Below are 23,891 nucleotides of genomic sequence, written 5' to 3'. Positions count from 1 at the left end.
AGACTCAGAATCAGAAGTGAGAAAACCTAGGCCTTTTCCTAGAATCCTGTTCAGCCATCAAAAGATCCACTTTGGACGCTAAAGTCGCAAGTGCAGAAGTCAGTGCAGAAGATTCAGAGGAGCCTGAATCATCCACCAAAGCTGGGGGAAATTTGCTGTCCTGGGACTCCATAAAGAAAAAAGTTTTATGGTGCTGGCCCTTTAAATCGCACGGCGATCCCACCGCAGTACCCCGCTATGAAGGACTATACTGAGAGACCCCGCAGGCAGGAATAAAGCTCATAGCCAGAGATATTCCCCACAAAACAGCAAAGACAGACCCCCACAAGTGTTACCACGCTTGCCTGACGATCTCCTCTGCATGAAAAAGGAAGTGATGTCACCGCAGGAGGCTGAACAGGACTCAGGCCAAGGGAAAATGGTTGCCCATAGAAAGTAATGGGAGGCTCCGGGAACATGGACGCCGACATGTGCACAGCAGAACACAGTGCCACACACAAGATGGCGCCCGAAGGAGCCAAAAACACACTGCATACATAGCTGCAGAAGTGCCCACAGAGAAGCCAAGCAGCTGCCCACACCTAAAATGGCGGACCCGTGGTTTTTTAACCCTGCAGCGGGCCCCGCACATGTCTGCCCCCAACACACCACACATAGTGTCACTCAGGATAGGGATCCCCACAACCCCCCACATAGCGTTCCAGAGGCAATAGAGCCCCGCGGACCGGGAGTAAGGTGAGCCCCGAACGCACAGACATGAGGGGATACCATAGACACTCAGACTGTCATCCCCAGACAGAGGCCCCACACAGAATGTAATTACCGTACCAGATGCAGTGGGCGCCTCTCCTCGACAGGAAACCTCCCACCCCAGGCGGTGGGGGTGCCGTCAGCCAAAAACGCAGGACTCTAGCAACGCACGGAACCGCGGTTGAGACGTCCAAGCGAGGTGGCCACCTCGCGGGCTTTCGTCCCTGAGGACAGGGACAGATCGTTTGCGAGGCCAGGGCGTACGCATAGCCTGCTTAACGCTCTATGGCGGGCTGGGATTCCATAAGGCCCTCTGTCCTGGAGCACCAGGACGACCAGTGCGACTCCCAGCTCCGCAACGCAGTCGTCATCCGAAGATTCGACTAACTAAACGCTGACAAATAAACAGCTAGTAATGCAAAGAAAAAAACATTTACAGAAAGAAAATCATAAAACAGAAGAAAGGCTGAGACCGTAGCCCCAGCACAGGGAAGCCTATCTTACTCCTAACTAGGCAGGACAAACCGAGTTGGGATGGCTGATAGCAGGGGGGTATTGGACCAGTGGGACAGCCCCCATAAGTGTGTCTATGTAAATTATTTTGTTTTTAACAAGTCTTATGCCTAGCTTTCTCCTATGGATAAGAGGTCAATACCCATTGGTGAAGACTGAATGAGAGGGCGGCGACTGTCAGAGGACGTAAGAGAAAAGGGTATTTTCAGCTTATAGGAGGCAGAGCACAGAGCAGAGTGTAATCTAAAACTTGAATAGAGGGGAAGGACACACCCCCTCTATACCCTTTCTGCCTGTGATTAGCGGTGTGCAGTGTCGGCCTCCTGTGGGATCGGGCAGGCGGGTTGAGACTAGGATCCCAAAAACACCTGAGCCCATCTCTAATACCTACCAGTCCATCATGATAGGCTGCCTTGTTGGTATATAGGAATGTGGTGAAACTGGAGAGAGCAGATAAGTTCTGACACTAACTGGAATTGTCAAAGCTTTGCCTGGGGTTGTCCCCAGCACAGTATTATAAGGATAATAATAAAATAAGGACACCTATTCTTTTAATCTTGGTGACAACCCAGGATTTCCTCTCTTTTCATGTTTTGGTTACGGGACAAGAAGTGAAGAGAAATCTCCCCAATGAGACACAGAAGGTAGAAGAAAAATCTGACAGGGTTATAACCCTTCCTTACTCTACCCCAAATGAAAAAGAAAAAAACAAAAAGCTTTAGTTTTACTTGAATTTTATACCTGCAGGCAGTTTTATTTATTTTTATTTTAAAGCACCATTATCCCCTGTGTCCAGATTTCTGTTTCCTGAATCAGTCTAGTGAAGGTTAAATATTGATTATTTGCAGAGGTATCCTGCACATTAGTCTTTGTCCCAACAGATAAACTTGCTAGTAATGTGTTAAAAATTCACAGCTTGTGTGCTTTCAACAGAGATCACAACTTCTGCTATCATCCTTCCTCTCCCTATGGGTTGTCTTTTTAAATAGAGATGAGGGACTTCAGAACAGATAATGGCTGACATTTTATATCCGGACATAGGATACAAACAGAGGGCTGTATAAGCCTGATTACCAAAGTCCATACGAGGAAACAGAAAGATCTCCACTTTCAATCTTCCATCAACTTCATCATCTGGAAAAGGAAGACATGTGAGTAGAGGCTGTACAGCTGATAGTGAAGAGGATATTAGTTGGTAGCTTCTACAGAATGGGTTATTTATGTCATGTATAAAGAAATGTGTACAATGTATACAAAAATACCAAGGAATATAAGGAGGAGCAAAACCACATTACTAAAGGTTCGAAGGAAGTCAGAGAAAATCGGATCCTGCTTTGCACTGGTCACGATACATTTTGGTTGCAGATCAGCGATCACTGGAACAAGAGTAAAAAAAAAAAAAAAAAGAGGGTTAAGGATATATTGCATAACAGAATTCAGTATTCAGGGAGACGTGAGGCACAATTCTGCCTACCCAACACTGCAGAAACTTACACTGTCCATGGGCTTTACTAGCTGATGATTTTTACAAGCAATTTATTGTTAGAATTTGTAATTTAGTAAAGTCATAGCATCACAATCACATCAGAACCTGATGATGATGATCAGGTAGTTGGTAACTTTAGGATCTGCAATATATATAATTTGGAAGGATTTCCGCAAACATGATTTCAGATTCCTCCCTGCCCTCTTTTGTGACTTTTGAGTAGGCCATGCCAGTGCATACAAATGTATATATAAATGTCTCGATGGGTGGAAGTAATTCTGGAGGAGTAGGCATTCCTAGGCATGCAGCGTTTGCATGTAGCCTGGCCTACATAACGCTGACATGAGATGCAGAGCCTTCATGATTAAAAGAACCAAAATTCAATGAATGAAAGGGCAGGCAGGGCTGGGGATGCTGGATGTCCTTCAGTCAGGAAAGGAGGTGGACTGTAACTTGCTGCGGCTTCTAATGCATCCTGTGAAAAACTGACAGTGTACAGTGAAATCAGAGTGAAAAATGACAGTACAGAAGAGGAGCTTGTACACCTAGACTGAAGATAAGGCTGGAGTTTAGCTTTAAAGCTAAAGTTAAATTTGTTAATATTTTGCTTGACTGCTGAGGCGCATAGGCCCAGGAAAAAATATTAACATAACAACAACCCCCCTTGCCCCCTCCCCATATAAAAAAAAAACACACTTAGGGCTCTTTCACACGGTCCGCCTCCTTAGGTGATCCGCAATCCCCGCTGAGCCGGCGGATGACCGCTCCGTCTCCGCTTGCAGTGCGGAGAGGGAGGTGTCACAGCCCCCGCTGCTCTCTATGGGGAATCGGATGAAAGCGGACCGCCTGTCCGCTCTCATCCAATCCCATCCGATCCGATCCCAAGGACGGATGGAAAATAGGGTTTCCATCTGTCCGGATTTCACGGACAGGATCGGATGCGGATGGCAGTGGGTGTCAGCAGACATGTTACAGCTGACATCCGCTGCTCCATAGGGCTGAATGGGGCATCCGATCAGATCCGCCTAAAAAACTGACAGACGGATCTGATCGGACCGCCCGTGTGAAAGATCCCTTACAACCATTAAGTTGGAAAGGGCAAGGCCACAGCTTTATTTAGTTTCCAACACCAAATCAAGTAAATGTTTAGACCAGTGCCAGTCACAGGACTGTGAGCATTCTTTGTCATTAACTAATTAAATTCCAAGGGGGGGGGGGGTCTGCCCTTACCATAAGTGCTGGACAGACAGCCTACCAGCCATTTATAATCAAGAGGATAGCCCATTACAAGAACTTTTACTGCTGGCAAGGTCAAAAACCGCTGCTAAAGCTGTGACAGACCATCTGAAGAAAGGGGCGGGGAGTAGGCAGCTCTTCCAGCCCCGTTTCTTCAAAAGACCCAGAATTCCCTGGGGGAGGTATTCTTACCCGAGTTCAGGCCCAAGCCCATACCCATGACTCCATCCAATCTTCTTTTCCCATATTGCCTCCTGCTTAATCCAAGCTCCTGGCCATGCCCCCATCAGTCAAGGCTCTTTCCCTAAAGGGATCAAGAGGCCTTCATTCACTGGTTCCTCTTTTTCCTCTCACCAATATGCTAATAAAATGTTTTAATAAACCGGTTTTAATTACCTAACTTATTTTAGGCCCAGTGATATCACTGGGTCTCTATGCTGCTCTATGCAATGCAGGCAGATCATGGCTGACAGGGTGCAGTACATAGCTTTCAGAAAACATCACAGCACCCTGCTGAAGTACTCATGTCAAGAGCCATCAGTAAGAAGATGGCTGGCTTTTGGGAGGAGATAAACAAATATTAAACAACATTCATGATGTCAGCCTGGAGAAGTGACCACTCCTAGGCAGACTGTATTTGCATCAAGACTTTTTTAGGCAGTGGCGTAACTAGAACCTTCAGAGCCCCGGTGCAAGAAACTATGAAGGGCCTCCCATACCTGAGCCCCTTCCCATTGATCCCGGGGCTCTTTACTCCTGTCGCGGGCCTTTTATTATGGTCCTGCAGCAGGACCCTTTCACATCTTCTGCAGCGGGCCCCCTGTAAGGAGTCTGTCCTTACATTAGTGTTCCCAGCATTTCCAGAGCCTTCTTTGCATTAGAGTTCCCCTTTACAGTGCAGGGGGAACCTGACCCTGATGTAAAGGGGAACTCTGCAGACCCTGATGGAAAAGGGGAACACTGTGGACCATGATGTAAACGGGAATGCTGCAGACTCTGGTGTAAAGGGGAACTCTGACGTAGCAGGTTCTCTGGTTCTCTGGTCACCAGAGCCCCTGCTTACATCAGAGTTTCCACAGTTCCTCCTTACCTTAGAGTCTGCAAAGTTTCTCCTTGCACTGTAAGGATGAACTCTGCTGACTCTGATGTAAGGAGGAACTCTGGAAACTCTGATGAAAGCAGGGGCTCTGGTGACCTGTTACATAAAGTTCCCCTTTACACCAGAGTCTGCAGTATTCCCATTTACATCATGGTCCACAGTGATCCCCGAAGACCAAAGGGTCTTAGAAACGCAATTGTTTTTAGGAAAAATACACTTTTTTGAATTAAAAAGAAAATAGTAAAGTTGGCCCAATTTTTTTCTATAATGTAAAAGATAATGTTATGCTGAGTAAATTGATACCCAACATGTCATTCTTTAAAATTACGCACGCTCGTGGAATGGTGACAAACATTGGTACCTAAAAATCTCCATAGACGACGCTTTGAAAATTTCTACAGGTTATCAGTTTACAGTTACATAGGAAGTCTAAGGCTAGAATTATTGCTTTCGCTCTACAGATCCTGGCGATGCCTCACATGTGTGGTTTGAACACCGTTTACATATGTGGGCACGACTTACGTATGCGTTCGCTTCTGCACGTGAGCTTGGAGGGACAGGGTGCTTTAAATTATTTTTTTTCCTTATTTATTTTACATTTTATTTAATTTTTTTACACTGTCCCTTTAAAAAAAATGTTTTGATCACTTTTATTCCTATTAAAAGTGTAGCAGTGTTTCCAGGCATTGGGCCTGATGTGGGTCTGCCATTGTTACCGTTAATACCAACAGCACATTTAAGCTGATTGCCCAAGTGTGAGATCTGAGACAATGAACAGTCCGGCATCTTTGGTTTATTTTTATTTATTTTATATGGGGATGGGAGAAGGGAATAAGTGGGATACTCCTCTGGCTCAACTAGGTACAAATTGGGACACTTGAAAAAAAAAATTACTTTAAGAGCTGCTTCCTCCAGTCCTTCCTGAATGAGGTAACAGCTTGTGGACACTGCTGCAACTCTCAACATGGTAGCACTGTACACTTCAGGGCCCAACCGCTGGCACCCCCTTTACTCTTCAGGGTTAACACTGGCACCCCCTTTACTCTATTCCTGCACCAGCTAGCTAGCTCCTGGATCCCTCTGACCTTTTCTGGAGTGGTCCCCTCTGACTAGGCAGACCCCCAGGGTCAGTTTGCAGTACTCACGACTCGGAATGCTTTCCTGAAACTCGACCCTAATCAGCTCCGCTGGTTCTCAGCACACTGGATCCTCTCTTGTAGCTCAGCTCAGCCCTGTGTCCCCTCAGGCAAGCCGCCTGGGACACCCGATTCCTCTTGACAGGAGGAGAGACAGCCGTCAAAAGACGCTGCATCATGTGCTCCCCTCAAACTTATACCCCCTCCCAGAATGCTGTGCGGCATAATCTGCCCTCCTGGGATAGATACAAGCCTGAGTGTGCCATTGTCTGGGTTTCCTCCACTGTCCAATGAGAGCCCTAATTGGGACACAGTGGGGAGACTCTCCAGTCTCAACAGCCACACCTGGGAACCATGACAACCTAGCTGAACAAAACATGGCCCTGCTGATAAGCAGACAAGGCCCATTATATTTTACCTAGCACCTACCTTGGAGGGTGCTACACAAGGAGTGTAAACATCCCTTGTAATAGAAATACACAGGACAGGTCCTCTTTAATGTGAGATTTGGGGTCAAAAAGACCTCAGATCTCACATCTAACCTTAAAAGAAAAAAAAAAAGTAATTTTTTTTTTAACAAAAAGAAAAAAATAGGTCCTTGAAGGCCGTTGGGCGTAAGCGACGCATGACATTGCTCCGGTCCTCCAAGGCCATCGAGTCGAGTGGGGGCTATCTTGGAGCGGGGAATATGACCGGGAAGCTGCAGGAAGGGGTGGAGACCTCTCCTGCCACCCATAAAAGCCACAACTGCCATATCTGCTGCCATAACATTTGTATTTAATGTCAAAATAGCAACATAAATACACGGTGGGCGGTCCAGGAGTGGTTAACCAAATCCCATAAAAAACATTTCCACTGCATTTGTGTAGAACGCTTCAGGGCGCCCAAGAAAGCGCCAGGATCGTCTCCTACAGTTGATTCAGCTGCGGGATTGGGGCACCACCAGTGCAGAGCTTGCTCGGGAATAGCAGCAGCCAGGTGTGAGTACATCTCCACGCACAGTGAAGTGAAGACTTTTGGAGGATAACCTGGTGCCAAGAAGGGCAGCAAGGAAGTCACTTCTCTCAAGGAAAAACATCAGAGACAGACTAATATTCTGCAAAAGGTACAGGGATTGGACTGCTAAGGACTGGGGTAAAGTAATTTTCTCTGAAGAATCTCCTTTCCGATTGTTTGGGGCATACAGAAAAATCCTTGTCCGGAGAAGAAAAGGTGAACGCTACCATCAGTCCTGTGTCATGCCAACAGGAAAGCATCCTGAGACCATGTATGTGTGGGGTTGCTTCTTTGTCTAAGAACACAGCCATCAATACAGAATGGTACAAAAACATCCCCCGAGAGCAACTTCTCCCAACCATCCAAGAACAGTTTGGTGAGGAACAATGCCTTTTCCAGCATGATGGAGCACCTTGCCATAAGGCCAAAGTGATAACTAAGTGGCTTGGGGAACACAACTTTTAAATTTTGGGTCCATGCCCAGAAAACTCCTCAGACCTTAATCCCATTGAGAACTTGTGGTCAATCCTCAAGAGGAGGGAGAACAAAAAAACCCCACACATTCTGACAAACTCCAAGCATTGATTATGCAAGAATGGGCTACCATCAGTCAGGATGTGTCCCAGAAGTTGATTGACAGCATGCCAGGGCGAATTGCAGGGGTTTTGAAAAAGAATGGTCAACACTGCAAATATTGACTCTTTGCATAAACATAATGTAGTTGTCAGTAAAAGCCTTTGACACTTATGAAATGCTTGTAATCATACTTCAGTATACCATAGTAACATTTGAAATAAAAGATCAAAAAACACTGAAGCAGCAGACTAATTGAAAAATAATAATTGTGTCATTCTCAAAACTTTTGGCCATGGCTGTAATTTTGCCTTTCATTTCTATTTTAAACCGAATGGGTTGTTCTTCAAGGTGAGGGTTCACATACTACTTTTTCACAGCTCTTAAAATTTCCACTTGCCTGCTCGCATTTAGCGAGCAGAAAATACTTGAGTGGGGCTGCCTCGGAGGGGGGGGGGGGGGGGCGCTGCCGCTGGCAGGCGGGGTTGAATGGGAGCCGTTCTCCCAGGAGGAAGAGAGAGGAAGAGGGGAAGAGGAGAGCCGGCCGGATCACACAAAGCAGGGATCTCTCGCTGTGACACAGCATGTACTTGAATTGCACTGCGGCTGCATTCAAACGAAGTTCCCCCTCCTGGACCGGCTCCTATGATAGACATAACACTGGTTCAATGAATAAATGAATGAATCGAAGTAGTGTGACGCCTATCATAGGAGTCGGGCCAGCAGGCGGGACTTCGTTTTACTGCGGCTGCCAGGCAATTCAAATCCATGCTGTGTCACAGTGGGAGATCCCTGCTCTGTGTGATCTGGCCGGCTCTCCTTTCTCTGATCCCAGTGCACTGATGAGGATGCATTGATTGGCACTGACAAGGCTGCATCAATGGGCACTGGAGTGGCTGCATCGATAGGCACTGGTAAGGCTGTACTGATGTGCACTGGTGAGGCTGCATTAATGCGTACTGGTGAGGCTGCACTGATAAGGCTGCATTGATGGGTACTGATGAGGCTGCAGTGAGGGGCACTGGTGAGGCTGCATTGATGGGCACTGGTGAGGCTGCATTAATGGGCACTGATGAGGCGACACTGATGGGCAATGATAAGCTGCATTGATGGGCACTGACAGACTGCACTGATGGGCGCTGATAAAGTTGTTGTTAATATTTATTTTTGTAACTTAATTCTGCATAAAACATTTAACGGTGACTTTTCATGATAACATTTATGGGGGCGTGTTTAGGGGGAATTAGGGGCAGGGCAGGGGTTGAGTGGGGCAACTGTTGGCCAGTAACTCTTAAGGCATTGGTGAGGCTGCACTGATGGGCACTGGTGAGACTGCGCTGATGGGCACTGGTGAGACTGCATTGATAAGGCTGCATTTATGGACACTGATAAGCTCCATTGATGGGCACTGATAAGCTCCATTGATGGGCACTAACAGGCTGCATTGATGGGCACTGATAAAGTCATTGTTAATTATTTTTGTAACTTAATTCTGCTTAAAGCATTTAACAGTGTCATTTTTATGGGATCAGTTAAGAGGGCGTGTTTAGGGGCGGGGCAGGGAAGGGGTTAGGTGGGGCAACTGTTGGCGAGTAACTCTTAAGGCCAGGCTAGTAGCTCAGGACTTGAATTTTCGAGCCCTGATTTAACATACCAAAAATGATACCTGTAAACTAACCTCTATGCAGACTTCTGGGAGAAATAGAAACCTAATACATAAGTAGGGGGGTAAAGATGTATGGTGTATGCAAATAATACATCTACACTTTCAGGCAGGTTTCCAAAATCATGGCTGGTTGCAGATTTCAATGGAAAGGTGGAAAACTCACCGCTGGTGCATTGTGTAAGCGTTTTTGAGGAGTTTCCATTCATTTCAATGGGGAGGTGTGTTTTTGATGAAGTTTTTAGACACACAACACAAATGCAGCATGCTGGACTTTTAAAAATGCACCACACCCACTGTGCACTGGTGTGAAGAGTTCGATAGGATTTAACCACTTTACCTCCAGCCACTGTGCTGCTACTGCGGCACAGTGGCTCGTTATCGTCCAGCGACGTAGACCTACGTCGCTGGACTCCTCTCCCTGTAGGCGCGCTCCCGCTGTTTTCATTCACAGCGGGAGTCGGGCCAGGGGAGGAGCGCCGGCGATCGCCGCCGCTCTTCTCTGATCGTTGGGGAATCTAGTTTGGAGATCCGCCCGCCTGTGTAAACAGAGCGGGCGGATCTCCTAAGTGACAGGGAGTGACAGATCGGAGTGTTCAGCATAGCTGAACATCCGATCTGTCCCTGGCTCACTCAGTCACCTCCCCACCCCCACACGTTAGTAAGCACCAGGCATACATTAACCCCTCCCTCTCCAATAAAATTAACCCCTTCCCTGCCAGTGTCATTTTTACAGTAACAGTGCATATGTATAGCACTGATTACTGCAGTAATGTCACTGGTACCCCCAAAAGTGTCAAAAATGTCAGTCAAGGGTCCGATCTGTCTGCCGCAATTACGCAGTCCCGCAAAAAAAAAAAAAAAATTGCAGATCGCCGCCATTACTCGTTAAAAAAAAAACACCAAAAATTACAGAAATCTTTCCCTTAGTTAGTAAACGCAATAACTTTTGCGCAAACCAATCAAAATATGCTTATTGTGATTTTTTTTACCAAACATAGGTAGCAGAAAACAAATTGGCCAAAAATTTTAAAAAAATTTAATTTTTACATATTTTTTAGGAGGAATTTCATATAAAAAAAAATTTTAAAAATATTGTTATTTTTTCAAAATAAACGCTCTTTTTTTGTTTATAGCACAAAAAGTAAAAAATCGCACAGGTGATCAAATACCACCAAAAGAAAGCTCTATTTGTGGTAAAAAAAGGACGTAAATTTAGTTTGGGTACAGCGTCGCACGACAGCGCAATTGTCAGTTAAAGTCGCACAGCGCTGAATCGCAAAAAGTGGCCTGGACGTAAGACAGCAAAATCCTCCGGTGGTAAAGTGGTTAAAAGGATACATTTTTAGTGCATTTTTCTTTTGCTTTTTTACCCCAAAAATGCATAAAAAGTAATCAGTGTAAAAAGGCCCTACAAAAAAAACGGATTGTGTAGCAATTACATGTTACATCACCAAAGAAATTTTTTTTTTTTTTTTTAATAAAATTGCAAAACATTCTTAGACATTGATGTCACATACCCCCCACATGTATAAAAGGTATAATTGTACACAGTGTTGTAGCGAGTAGCATCCAGGAGCCAAGCATCCAGAATAAAAGGCTACAAAGCAGGTCATGGCTTCCTGTGCTCACAATAGGTAGATTCATGGGCTCGGGCATCAGTGCGGCCTCTCAGATTTCGCTTGTTCTCCAGCCCTAAGTTTGTTTCTCTGACTAATGAAATCCACTACGGGAGAGTTGAGGTGGGGAAGGTAAGCAGGATAATGAGGTAAGTAAAAGGATCTTTTTCTTTCCAAAAATAGTTTCTTCGATTTTGGCCTTTCAGTCATTAACAAGTAAAAGTACATGAATCTGAGTTGCGTCATTAGACACCTAATAAAGTGGTATCTGCTATAAAAATGCCCCAGCCCACTGCAATCATTCATAGTTTACTCATTCTGTATAAGCACCTTTTGAAGCGTGCAGTGACATTATTATAGGCCTCTCTTCTTTGGCAACCTAATACCAGCAATAAGTATTAATGGAAACCAAACAATTGTAAGAGTGGAGTCATCATCTGTCATCATAAGGATGGCAAAAGAGGCTTTTAAATCTCTGGAATAACATGTTTAACAGGTAAGATAAATAACTGAATACAATGCAGTATGCGACTGCTGATTCTACCTTCTACAATTAAAAAAACGTACTGTAACAATTTTAGTGTAAAGACATTTACAACTCATCTCATATATAATAAAATAAACAAATCAAATTAACTGAATTCAGCTATAGTGTTATGAATGAATCCAAATCAAGGTGGCTAATTGTAAATATGAAAAGAAAGTAAAATGTAAAAATAACTTTTAGTTATCCAAAAGGGGATAGAGAGCAACATGGGGTAATACAAATAAAAATAACACATAAATATAAAATCCATAAATGAAGGATCAAGTAATAAAAGAAGATGGCGGGGTGGTGACAAATTCTACATAATCCTCATTTATTGCTGCTATTATTAGTATTACTTATTTTCTGGGCATTGCTGCAATTTTAGATTGACAATTATGCACTTTATGATTGATAATACTGTAATCTTACTGAGCATCCTCATGCTTTAGTTATGTGTAGTTGTTGTTTGCATTGAACAAATTGGTATTATTATAAATTAGTGTTAATATTAATATTATTCTTAAAGTATAACTAAAGGCAAAACTTTTTCCTGGTGCCTCCATGGCAGCATACATGTGTTAGTAGCCTCACCTACTTCCGTCCACAGGACCAATGCATAGCTACAAAGAGTTAACACCCACACAACAGCCCCTTCAATACATCCAGATCAATGATAGCACATTTGCAAATAATGCTAACCATAGCAGCTAAACCTAGTTCCAGTGGCGGCCCGTGCATAGGGGGCGCCAGGGCGCCGCCCCCCTATCCCTAAAAAAAAGAAGAAAAAAAAAAGAAAAAAAAAATGACAAAGCGAACAAATAAAGTTTTACAAAAAAAAAATTGGGTTCGCCGGCCTCTGTAATGGAAGTGGTGGCTGGGGGGGGTGGGGGGGTGGGGTTTACGTCCCAGAAGAGGCGCCGATCGGCTGCCTTCTGGGGGCGTAACCCGAGCGCAAGTCCTTGCGATTGGACACCCCCACTTCCGGATATCCTGGCTGTGATTGGTCCAGTCTCCAGCCTGGACCAATCATCATCCAGGACATCCGATCCCTGACGGTGAGCGGCTTCTCCCTCACCATCACCGCCGCTCGGAGGACGAGGGAGAAGCCGCTCTCCTTCCCGCCGCCGCCGCCGCAGAGAGGACGGACTGGATCGAGGAGGGAAGAACCCGCCGCCGCAAGGTAAGTGCATTAAATTGAAGGGAGCACGCACGCTGGTCTCTGCATTGATTGGGGGACAATGCTGTGGGCACTCTGCATTTATTGGGGTACAATGCTGTGGGCACTCTGCAATCATTGGGGTACAATGCTGTGGGCACTCTGCAATCATTGGGGTACAATGCTGTGGCGCTCTGCATTTATTGGGGTACAATGCTGTGGCGCTCTGCAATCATTGGGGGACAATGCTGTGGGCACTCTGCATTTATTGGGGGACAATGCTGTGGCGCTTTGCATTTATTAGGGTACAATGCTGTGGGCACTCTGCATTTATTCGGGTACAATGCTGTGGGCACTCTGCAATCATTGGGGTACAATGCTGTGGGCACTCTGCAATCATTGGGGTACAATGCTGTGGGCACTCTGCAATCATTGGGGTACAATTCTGTGGCACTCTGCAATCATTGGGGTACAATGCTGTGGCACTCTGCAATCATTGGGATACAATTCTGTGGCACTCTGCAATCATTGGGGTACAATGCTGTGGCACTCTGCAATCATTGGGGTACAATTCTGTGGCACTCTGCAATCATTGGGGTACAATTCTGTGGCACTCTGCAATCATTGGGGTACAATTCTGTGGCACTCTGCAATCATTGGGGTACAATGCTGTGGCACTCTGCAATCATTGGGGTACAATGCTGTGGAACTCTACAATCATTGGGGTACAATGCTGTGGAACTCTACAATCATTGGGGTACAATGCTGTGGCACTCTGCAATCATTGGGGTACAATTCTGTGGCACTCTGCAATCATTGGGGTACAATGCTGTGGGCACTCTGCAATCATTGGGGGACAATGCTGTGGGCACTCTGCAATCATTGGGGGACAATGCTGTGGCGCTCTGCAATCATTGGGGGACAATGCTGTGGCGCTCTGCAATCATTGGGGGACAATGCTGTGGCACTCTGCAATCATTGGGGTACAATTCTGTGGCACTCTGCAATCATTGGGGTACAATGCTGTGGGCACTCTGCAATCATTGGGGGACAATGCTGTGGGCACTCTGCAATCATTGGGGGACAATGCTGTGGCGCTCTGCAATCATTGGGGGACAATGCTGTGGCGCTCTGCAATCATTGGGGGACAATGCTGTGGCGCTCTGCAATCATTGGGGTACAATGCTGTGGCGCTCTGCATTTATTGGGGTACAATGCTTGTGGCACTCTGCAATCATTGGGGGACAATGCTGTGGGCACTCTGCATTTATTGGGGGACAATGCTGTGGCGCTCTGCATTTATTGGGGTACAATGCTGTGGCGCTCTGCAATCATTGGGGTACAATGCTGTGGGCACTCTGCATTTATTGGGGTACAATGCTGTGGGCACTCTGCATTTATTGGGGTACAATGCTGTGGGCACTCTGCATTTATTGGGGTACAATGCTGTGGGCACTCTGCAATCATTGGGGTACAATGCTGTGGGCACTCTGCAATCATTGGGGTACAATGCTGTGGGCACTCTGCAATCATTGGGGTACAATGCTGTGGGCACTCTGCAATCATTGGGGTACAATTCTGTGGCACTCTGCAATCATTGGGGTACAATTCTGTGGCACTCTGCAATCATTGGGGTACAATTCTGTGGCGCTCTGCAATCATTGGGGGACAATGCTGTGGGCACTCGGCAATCATTGGGGTACAATTCTGTGGTACTCTGCAATCATTGGGGGACAATGCTGTGGGCACTCTGCAATCATTGGGGACAATGCTGTGGCGCTCTGCAGTGATTGGGGACAATGCTGTGGCGCTCTGCATTGAAAGGGGCATGCACGCTGAACTCTGCATTGTGGGGGCACAGCACAGTGTTCATTGCATTGAAGGGGCACAGCACAGTGTTCATTGCATTGAAGGGGGCACAGCACAGTGTTCATTGCATTGAAGGGGGCACAGCACAGTGTTCATTGCATTGAAGGGGGCACAGCACAGTGTTTATTGCATTGACGGGGGCACAGCACAGTGTTTATTGCATTGAAGGGGGCACAGCACAGTGTTTATTGCATTGAAGGGGGCACAGCACAGTGTTCATTGCATTGAAGGGGGCACAGCACAGTGTTTATTGCATTGAAGGGGGCACAGCACAGTGTTCATTGCATTGAAGGGGCACAGCACAGTGTTTATTGCATTGAAGGGGGCACAGCACAGTGTTTATTGCATTGAAGGGGGCACAGCACAGTGTTTATTGCATTGAAGGGGGCACAGCACAGTGTTCATTGCATTGAAGGGGGCACAGCTTCAAAGTCACGCAATTTTTTTACTGCGTTTTTTGGCGCGAAGCAATACCTATTACATTTTTCTTTTTGCGCCCCCCCCCCCCCAAAAAAATTTTGAGCACCAGCCGCCACTGCCTAGTTCCTTACATACCAACAATGGTAGAAAACTCCAGCACACAATCGCCTTGTGGTTCCTAAAGTTAATTCTAAGGTCCCACTATATGGCTTTGGCTGCAACCACCGAAAGTAATTGCTGTACGTTCCTCCTGCAGCATCTGGACATCCTGGGCACCTTATGCAGAGATGTCAGCCAACACGACTACAACGCTACTGATGGGCTTAGTAGTCCTCACTCCAGCTGTCTTTGGCATGAAGCCAGTAGCTTACTCACTTTCTTATGATAGAATTTGCTGAAGCTTCCCACCCTGGTAGCTAGTTATTGATCCATCACATGTATGCTTCCATGGAGACACCAGGAAAACAGAAAATGGTATCATACTTACTGTAATGTTCTTTTCCTGGTACCTATCAGTGGCAGCATATTGAACTCACCCAGTTTGTTCCTAGCAATGTACAGGGAATGGGCTGTTACCTCTTTATAGCTATGCATTGGTCCTGCGGGCAGAAGTAGGCGGGGCTACTATTGCATGCTACCATGGATAGGAACCAGGAAAAGAAAAGTACGGTATGATACAATTTATACAATTTTCAGTTTTTGGTTACGTTTTTTAGTTTTGGATTGAGTAGAGAGGGATTACAACACCTGTCTGTTTTTTTACTGCTGCCTGTGCCCATGTTAGGGAGATTCCCCCTCTCTATTTGTCCTGTTAACCATTATGATTGAAGGTGAAAGTAAAAGAAAATCCCAAATTTTGGGTTTTACCCAGAAAAGTAACTATGGTGAAATCTTACAATAGGGACACTAGTTCTGATGACCTGGGGGTCCCCAAGGAAGTCTCATAATTTGCAGGGATTTCCACTCACTTCCTGTTTGGGTATGGGACAGGAAGTAAAGGAAAATCTACGCAATGGGACATAGATGGTAAAAAAATATCTGATAGGGGTTATAACCCTTCCTTTCTCTATCCAAAATTAAAAAAACAAAGTTTTGCCTATAGTACTTTAAACACTTGCCGACCGCCCCACGCAGATTTACTGCGGCAGGGTGGCTCGGCTGCGCATAATCACGTACATGTACATGATTATGTGCACGCGATCTCGGCGGCATGCGTGTGCCACCAGAGCCGCGCTCTCGCTGTGATTAGACACATCGGGAGCTAGACCGCGGGAGGAGCAGGCTCAATCATTGCCGGCCTCCCGCGATCTTCGGGGAAACTGACAGAAGAGCCATCTGCCTATGTAAACAAAGCAGGTGGCTCTTCTGTCAGACAGGCACACAGAGATTGCATGTTTCAGCTAAGCTGAAACACCGATCTCTGTGTGCCTTTCACAGAGCCCCCCCACAGTTAGCAAGCACATTTAGGAGCACACTTATCCCCTTGATCACCCCCAGTGTTAACCCCTTCCCTGCCAGTGTCATTTATGCAGAAACAGTGCATATTATTTAGCACTAAGTACTGTATTAATGTCACTGGTCCCCAAAAAGTGTCAAAAATGTCAGTTAGCGGTCCAATCTGTCCGCCACAATGTCTCAGTCCTGCTAAAAATCTCTGATCGCCACCATTACTGATAAAAAAAATAAAAAAGTCCAAAAATCTATCCTGTAGTTTGTAAATACTATAACTTTTGCGCAAACCAAAATATGTAGCAGAATACAAATTGGCCTAAACTGATAAAAAAATAGATTTTTTAAATTCTTTTATTGGGAATGTTTTATAGCAGAAAGTAAAAGATAGTGTTTTTTTCAAAATTGTTGCTCTTTTTTTTTTATAGCGCAGCGCAAAATCTACAAACCGCAGAGGAGATCAAATACCACCAAAAGAAAGCTCTATTTGTGGGAAAAAATGAACATCAATTGTATTTGGGCACAGCGTCGCACGACAGCGCAATTGTTATTTAAAGTAACTCAGTGCCGAAGCGCAAAAAATGGCCTGGTCATTAAGGGGGTAGAACCTTCCGGAGCTGAAGTGGTTAATCTTCACACTTTTATTTGTATGCAGTACTTACATATTTATGTCTTTATTTGTTTAGCTTGGTTTTATTATTGTTCACTAATACCCATATATAACATGTTTTTGGAATGAAAATAAAAATATCCTATCCGTATCCTTATAACAGGATTCTAATCAGCAAATCTGGTGCATTTACTGACTGGCAGAAGAGGAGGCGAACAACTGGCTCTGAGCGTTTTGCAGTGTAATGCAGATTTCTTTGGGAAACATATTTTGCATACCAATATACTGTATTTCATACTATTTGACTGCAGCAGGCTTCATTTAAGCTGGCGAAGTGTAAGGCCTCGTGGGATTTTAAGTTGTTTTGGGGGGTCAGGATTATTGTTTTATCAAGAATGATATTTATGCATAAAAAAAAGAAAAATACAACAAATCTTTAGTATACAGAGCTGCACAGTCCATTTCTTGTCACTAATTTCCTTTATGCTCTGTGACAGGTGGGCTAGTGACAGGAAAGGATTGTTTCCAGGTGTCAGGCTTATAGCAAATTCTAATGATTTCTTAGACCAGCCCCCAAAAAATGTAGTTAGTAAAAGTTGAACATAAATATATGTTTTATACAAAACCACAAGAATGTAATTACTGTATACAACATCTCTTATAACAGAGAAAGAAAAACTACATACTATATTATTAAGGAATCGTGGTTTGGAATAAATCAATACTAGATTTTAAAAATTCTTCAACCACTGTACACAGCTCTGTAGCCATAATAACAGCTTAACAACCACAATAACATGCAAAATAATCCTGTCATTAAAACATAGTTTAAATCTTAGCATATCAAAAACAGAAAAAGAAAAAAGAATTAAAGCAGTAAAAAATTCTAAAAAAAAAAAAAAAAAAATCCTGCGCCCCTGCAAGGTAATGGCATGATGAGCTAATATGTAAAGCATACTAGCGCATTATTGAAAGACTTAGGGCTCTTTCACACTGTCCGTCCGTGGGACGGACTCCATTTATCTCAGCGGGGGATCGAACCGCCGATCCCCCGCTGAGCAGGAGGATGACAATTGTTATCCACGCTGCATATGGAGACACAGCTGTCAGTTCCCCATACATCTCTATGGGGAAATCGGATGGGAACGGACCGTCGGTCTGTTCTCATCTGATCCCATCCGATCCGATCCACTGGACGGATGGAAAATAGGGTTTCCATCTGTCCAGATTTGACGGATCGAATCGGATGTAGATGCGCCCAAAAAACTGACAGGTGGATCTGAACTGTCCGCCTGTGTGAAAGAGCCCTAACTTGTAAAATGAAGCCCTCCAGCAGCATGCTGTCACTGCTGACAGGGCTTCTATCCTCATCTGGTCTTCCTTCTGGGTTAGCGGGCCCTGGCCTTTTGAATGACTGAGCCCCGTTAACGTCACTCCTGTGCATGTGCATGTAAACCGCAATCGAGGCACAGTGCTCTGAAGGGACAGCATACTCAGTATGTCATCTCATCAGAGCGGAGTGTGCATGCGCTGGTGACGTCATAGGCTGCAATATATGTGAATGCCTCCTAAACAGTGCACGTTTAGGATATATTCATTTTACCTGCAGGTAAGGTTTATTATGGCTCAAATGCTTCTAAATGCCATACGCCTGTAAACACACATGAATGCATTTTTAAATGTGTTTTAGGTGCCTTTTACCTCTAAAAATACCTTTTTTCCCTTTTTTTAAATGATCACTCTCCCTCTGTTGTCAGCTACGAAAGAGCTGGGGGGAGGAGAAGCAGAAGCACATTGAGCTTGCCAGTGAAAGGCTGGCTGCAGGGACGTGCCAGGACAAGTCTGATCATTGAAGAAGAGTACACTGAGTTCCCAGCACAGCTAGAGAACTGACCACGGTGTGCTCTCCTGCTTATCGTGGTCAGTTTTTAATAGCAAAGCAAGGGGACTATCCAGATCACCGGTAATTTCACAGAAAGGAAGCAATACAAAGAGAACAGGATACTTTCTCATACAAGTGCATGGTACAGCAGGCACATATCAGGAATACATAGTGTTGGGGTAACAAGCGCTTTAAATAAAAGCAGTGACAGAAAGTGCATAATGAGGACAATGTTTTGGGTCTCAAATGATATTTCAATCAAACCTGTACTTGTGCTAACGTTACTAATTTGCCATATGGAATAACAGTGACCACTAGGCACCTACAAAAGCCTAAACCATACCTCCCAACCCGTCCCTGATTCGCCGGGACCGTCCCGGAAAATGGTCCGTGTCCCAGAGTACCCGCGAATCAGGGCTGAGTACCGAAATGCCCACGGCGGTGCGGGCGGCTTGGTTCCCGCACGCTGTGAGCAGCACATGGCTGTCTCTGACACTCACACACAGTGCAGAGCTGAGTGCACTGAACGTGCCCCTCATCCTTCCTGTGTTTTCCTGTACACAGAGGAGGAGGCGGGGAGCAGCACACCACTCTGCAGAATGGGCTGATCTAAAGGTATGTGATTAAATCTGTGTACATGAGACTTGCAGAGGAGGGAGGCATGGGGAAAAGGGTGAGGGGGGTGTATGGAGCTGGGATAGGTGAGGGCGGGATTGATGGAGCTGGTATGGGTGAGGGGGGATGGATGGAGCTGGTATGGGTGAGGGGGGGGGGTGGATGGAACTGGTATGGGTGAGGGGGGGGGTGGATGGAACTGGTATGGGTGAGGGGGGGATGGATGAAGCTGGTATGGGAGAGGGGGGTGGATGGAGCTGGTATGGATGAGGGGGAGTGGATGGAGCTAGTATAGGTAAGAGTGGGGTGAATGGAGCTGGGATGGGTGGGGGGGTGGATGGAGCTGGAATGAGTGAAAGGGGTGGATGGAGCTGGGATGGGTGAGGCGGGGATTGATGGGGCTGGTATGGGTGAGGGCGGATGGATGGAGCTGGGATGGGTGAGGGGGGAATGTATGGAGCTGGGATGGGTGAGATGGATGGATGGAACAGGAATGGGTTAGGGGGGGATGGATGGAGCTAGGATGGATGAGGGGGGATGGATAGAACTGATATGGGTGGGGGTGGATGGAGCTGGTATAGGTGAGGGGGAGTGGATGGAGCTGGTATGGGTGAGGGGGGATGAATAGAGCTAGTATGGGTGAGGGGGGATTGATGGAGCTGGTATGGGTGAGGGGGATAGATGGATCTGGGATAGGTGGGGGGATGGATGGAGCTAGAATAAGTGAGGGTGGATGGATGGAGCTGGGATGGATGAGGGGGGATGGATGGAGCTGGGATGGGTGTGGGGGATGGATGGAGCTGGGATGGGTGTGGGGGATGGATGGAGCTGGAATGGGTGATGGGGTGGATGGAGCTACTATGGGTGAGGGGGGATAAATGGAGCTGGTATGGGTGAGGGGGGATACTTTCTCATACAAGTGCATGGTACAGCAGGCACATATCAGAAATATATAGTGTTGGGGTAACGAGCGCTTTAAATAAAAGCAGTGACAGAAAAAGTGCATAATGAGGACAATGTTTTGGGTCCCAAATTATATTTCAATCAAACCTGTACTTGTGCTAACTTTACTAATTTACCATATGGCATAACAGTGACCACTAAGCACCTACAAAAGCCTAAACCATACCTCCCAACCGTCCCTGATTCGCTGAGACCGTCCCGTAAAATGGTATGTGTCCCAGAGTCCCGGCAAATAAGGGCTGAGTACCGAAATGCCCGTGGCAGTGCAGGGCGGCTTGGTTCCCGCATGCGGTGAGCAGCACATGGCTGCCTCTGACACTCACACACAGTGCAGAGCTGAGTGCACTGAACGTGCCCCTCATCCTTCCTGTGTTTTCCTATACACAGAGGAGGAGGCGGGGAGCAGCACGCCAGTCTGCGGAATGGGCTGATCTAAAGGTATGTGATTAAATCTGTGTACATGAGACTTGCTGAGGAGGGAGGCATGGGGAAGAGGGTGAGGGGGAGTGGATGGAGCTGGAATGGGTGAGGGGGGGTGGATGGAGCTGGGATGGGTGAGGGGGAGATTGATGGAGCTGGTATGGGTGAGGGGGGTGGATGGATCTGGGATAGGTGGGGGGATGGATGGAACTGGAATAAGTGAGGGGGGGATGGATGGAGCTGGAATGGGTGATGGGGGATGGATGGAGCTGGAATGGGTGATGGGGGTGGATGGACCTGGGATGGGTGAGGGGGATGGATGGAGCCGAGATGGGATCAGGGAGATAGACTGAGCCGGTATGGGTGTGGGGGAATGGATGAAACCCGGGATGGGATCAGGGGGATGGATGGAGCTGGTATGGGTGTGGGGGATGGATGGAGCTGATATGGGGTTGGGAGATGGATGGAGCTGGTAAAGGCGAGGGGGGATGGATGGAGCTAGTAGGGGGGATGGATGGAGCTGGAGTAAGTGAGGGGGGGTGGATGGAGCTGGGATGGGTGTGGGGGATGGATGGAGCTGAGATGGGATCAGGGAGATGGATGGAGCTGGTATGAGGGATGGATGGAACCGGGATGAGATCAGGGGGGATGGATAGAGCTCGTATGGGTGTGGATGGAGCTGGTATGGGATTGTGGGATGGAGCTGGGATTGGATCGGGGTGGTGGATGGAGCCGGAATGGGATCGGGGTAGTGGATGGAGTCGGGCTAGTGGATGGAGCTGGCATGGGTGTTGGGGGTGGATGGAGCTGAGATGGGATCAGGGAAATGGATGGAGCTGGTATGGGGGATGGATGGAACTGGGATGGGATCAGGAGGATGGATGGAGCTGGTATGGGTGTGGGGGATGGATGGAGCTGGTATGGGTGTGGGGGATGGATGGAGCTGGTATGGGATCGGGGGATGGAGCTGGGATTGGATCAGGGTGATGGATGGAGCCGGAATGGGATCGGGGTAGTGGATGGAGCCAGAATGGGATTGGGGTAGTGGATGGAGCCGCCCCCTGCATTCTGTACATTACACACTCCTGCACCCTGCATTCGGTACATTACATACTCCTGTCCCCTGCATATTGCACAATACACACTCCTGTCCCCTGCATTCTGTACATTACATACTCCTGTCCCCAGCATTCTCTACATTACACACTGCTGTCCCCTGCATTCTGTACATTACACACTCCTGTCCCCTGCATTCTGTACATTACACACTCCTGTCCCCTGTATTCAGTACATTACATACTCCTGTCCCCTGCATACTGTACATTATACACTCCTGTTCCCTGCATTCTGTATATTACACACTCCTGTCCCCTGCATTCTGTACATTACATACTCCTGCACTATATACACAATACTGTACATTGTATACTTCTCACTAAAGTCTTCATTGTCTCAACAGTTGCTGGTTGCTATGCAGTTCCTGCCTATTTTAATGAAGTTCTCCTTTAAGGTAGGCTCAGAAAAAGCAATTAAAGCATATTTTATAGGTACAAGGAAGCCTCGGTTTTGTTTACCACATCCCTTAAGCCCCTCCCACTGCTAAGCAATTGGCCACGGCCATATTCTACACACCGCTTTTCTTATCCTTTATTCTGAAGTTCAAATGTTGGGAGATATGCCTAATTTGAAAAGAAACAAACTGATAATCCCACTCCCAATAATACTGTAAATGGATCGAATCTCAGCAGGTTCAGCAGGGACCGGCCAAGATTAGATCTATCTATGGATAGGTTGAATGTACCCAATTCGATCTAGCGATCAATTGGATTTTGGCATGTGATTATTGCTCCTCCCACCACCTCCATGTGTTTGAGCACTGAAGAAGTTCCTGCCACTGGCAGAGTTTTAATTGTCCAAGGGACTCTAGGGACTAAGTCCAGATATAGGCAGGAAAGTCACAGGAGAGTTCTCTATGATGTCACTCCCCATTTTCCTCATGCAGTGGTCTCCAAACTATGGCACGGGGGCCAAATGCAGCCCTTTGCTTGCTTTTTTTGGTCCTTGGGGCACTATTTCATCCACTGACACCAATGAGATCAGCACCGTGGCTAAGTGGTTAACACTTCCGTCTAGCAGCAATATGGTTATCAGTTAGAATCCCAAGCACGGCACTACCGGCCTAGAGTTAGTGTGCTCTCCCTGTGCATGCATGGGTTTCCCTAGGGGTATTCCGGTTTCCTACCACATTACAAAGACATACTGGTAAGTTATTTGACTCCTGTCTAAATTGGCCCTAGTATCTGTATGTATGAATGGGGAGTTTGGGAACATAGATTGTAAGCTCCTTGATGGCAGGGAATTATGTAAAGGTCAAATAAATGTATGTAAAGTTCTGTTTAAATTTAGGGCATTATATAAGTACTTCTTATTAAAATAAAAAAATTAAGGGGCACAATTCCTCCCAATGACTCCAACAACGGGGTGCAACTTCTCCAAATGACAGGGCACAGTTCCTCCCAATGACACCAACAATGGGGCCCAATGACACCATTGATGGGGCACAATTCCTCTCACTGACCGAGACATTTTTGACCCGCAATAATGTCACTCCGGCCCCCCTAAAGTCTTAAGGACAGTAAACTGTCCCTTTCTTTAGAAAGTTTGTAGATCCCTGCAATGTCGAAAACATTCCCACTAAGATTTGTTCAAAAGTTGGAAAATAGCTGATACTGTACTATTAAGAAGAATTCTGGCAAGATCCAAACTAACTAGCTTCACCCAGCAAATCTCATAATGTACAGAACAAGGCCTGCTAGTAAATGCTAAGTGAATTATTCAGACCTTACTTGGGCAAATGTAGCTATGTTATCACTGGATGAATTTCACCTGTGATTTCTTAATAAATCA

The 23,891-nt window shown here is 46.3% G+C and overlaps 1 protein-coding gene across 1 annotated transcript in view; it reads right to left on the bottom strand.

The window, feature by feature from the left end:
- Nucleotides 1–23,891, bottom strand: part of MSH5 (mutS homolog 5) — a 257,259-nt gene that overhangs the window by 211,539 nt on the left and 21,829 nt on the right. The window contains exon 3 of the mRNA XM_082264441.1: nt 2,338–2,397. Within this exon, the coding sequence (XP_082120567.1) occupies nt 2,338–2,397 (60 nt within the window). The remainder of the gene's footprint in view (nt 1–2,337; nt 2,398–23,891) is intronic.

This window comes from Pelophylax lessonae, assembly GCF_965119305.1.
Source record: "Pelophylax lessonae genome assembly, chromosome: 7".
Lineage (NCBI taxonomy): Eukaryota > Metazoa > Chordata > Amphibia > Anura > Ranidae > Pelophylax > Pelophylax lessonae.
This window is presented reverse-complemented; position numbering and strand designations above follow the sequence as displayed.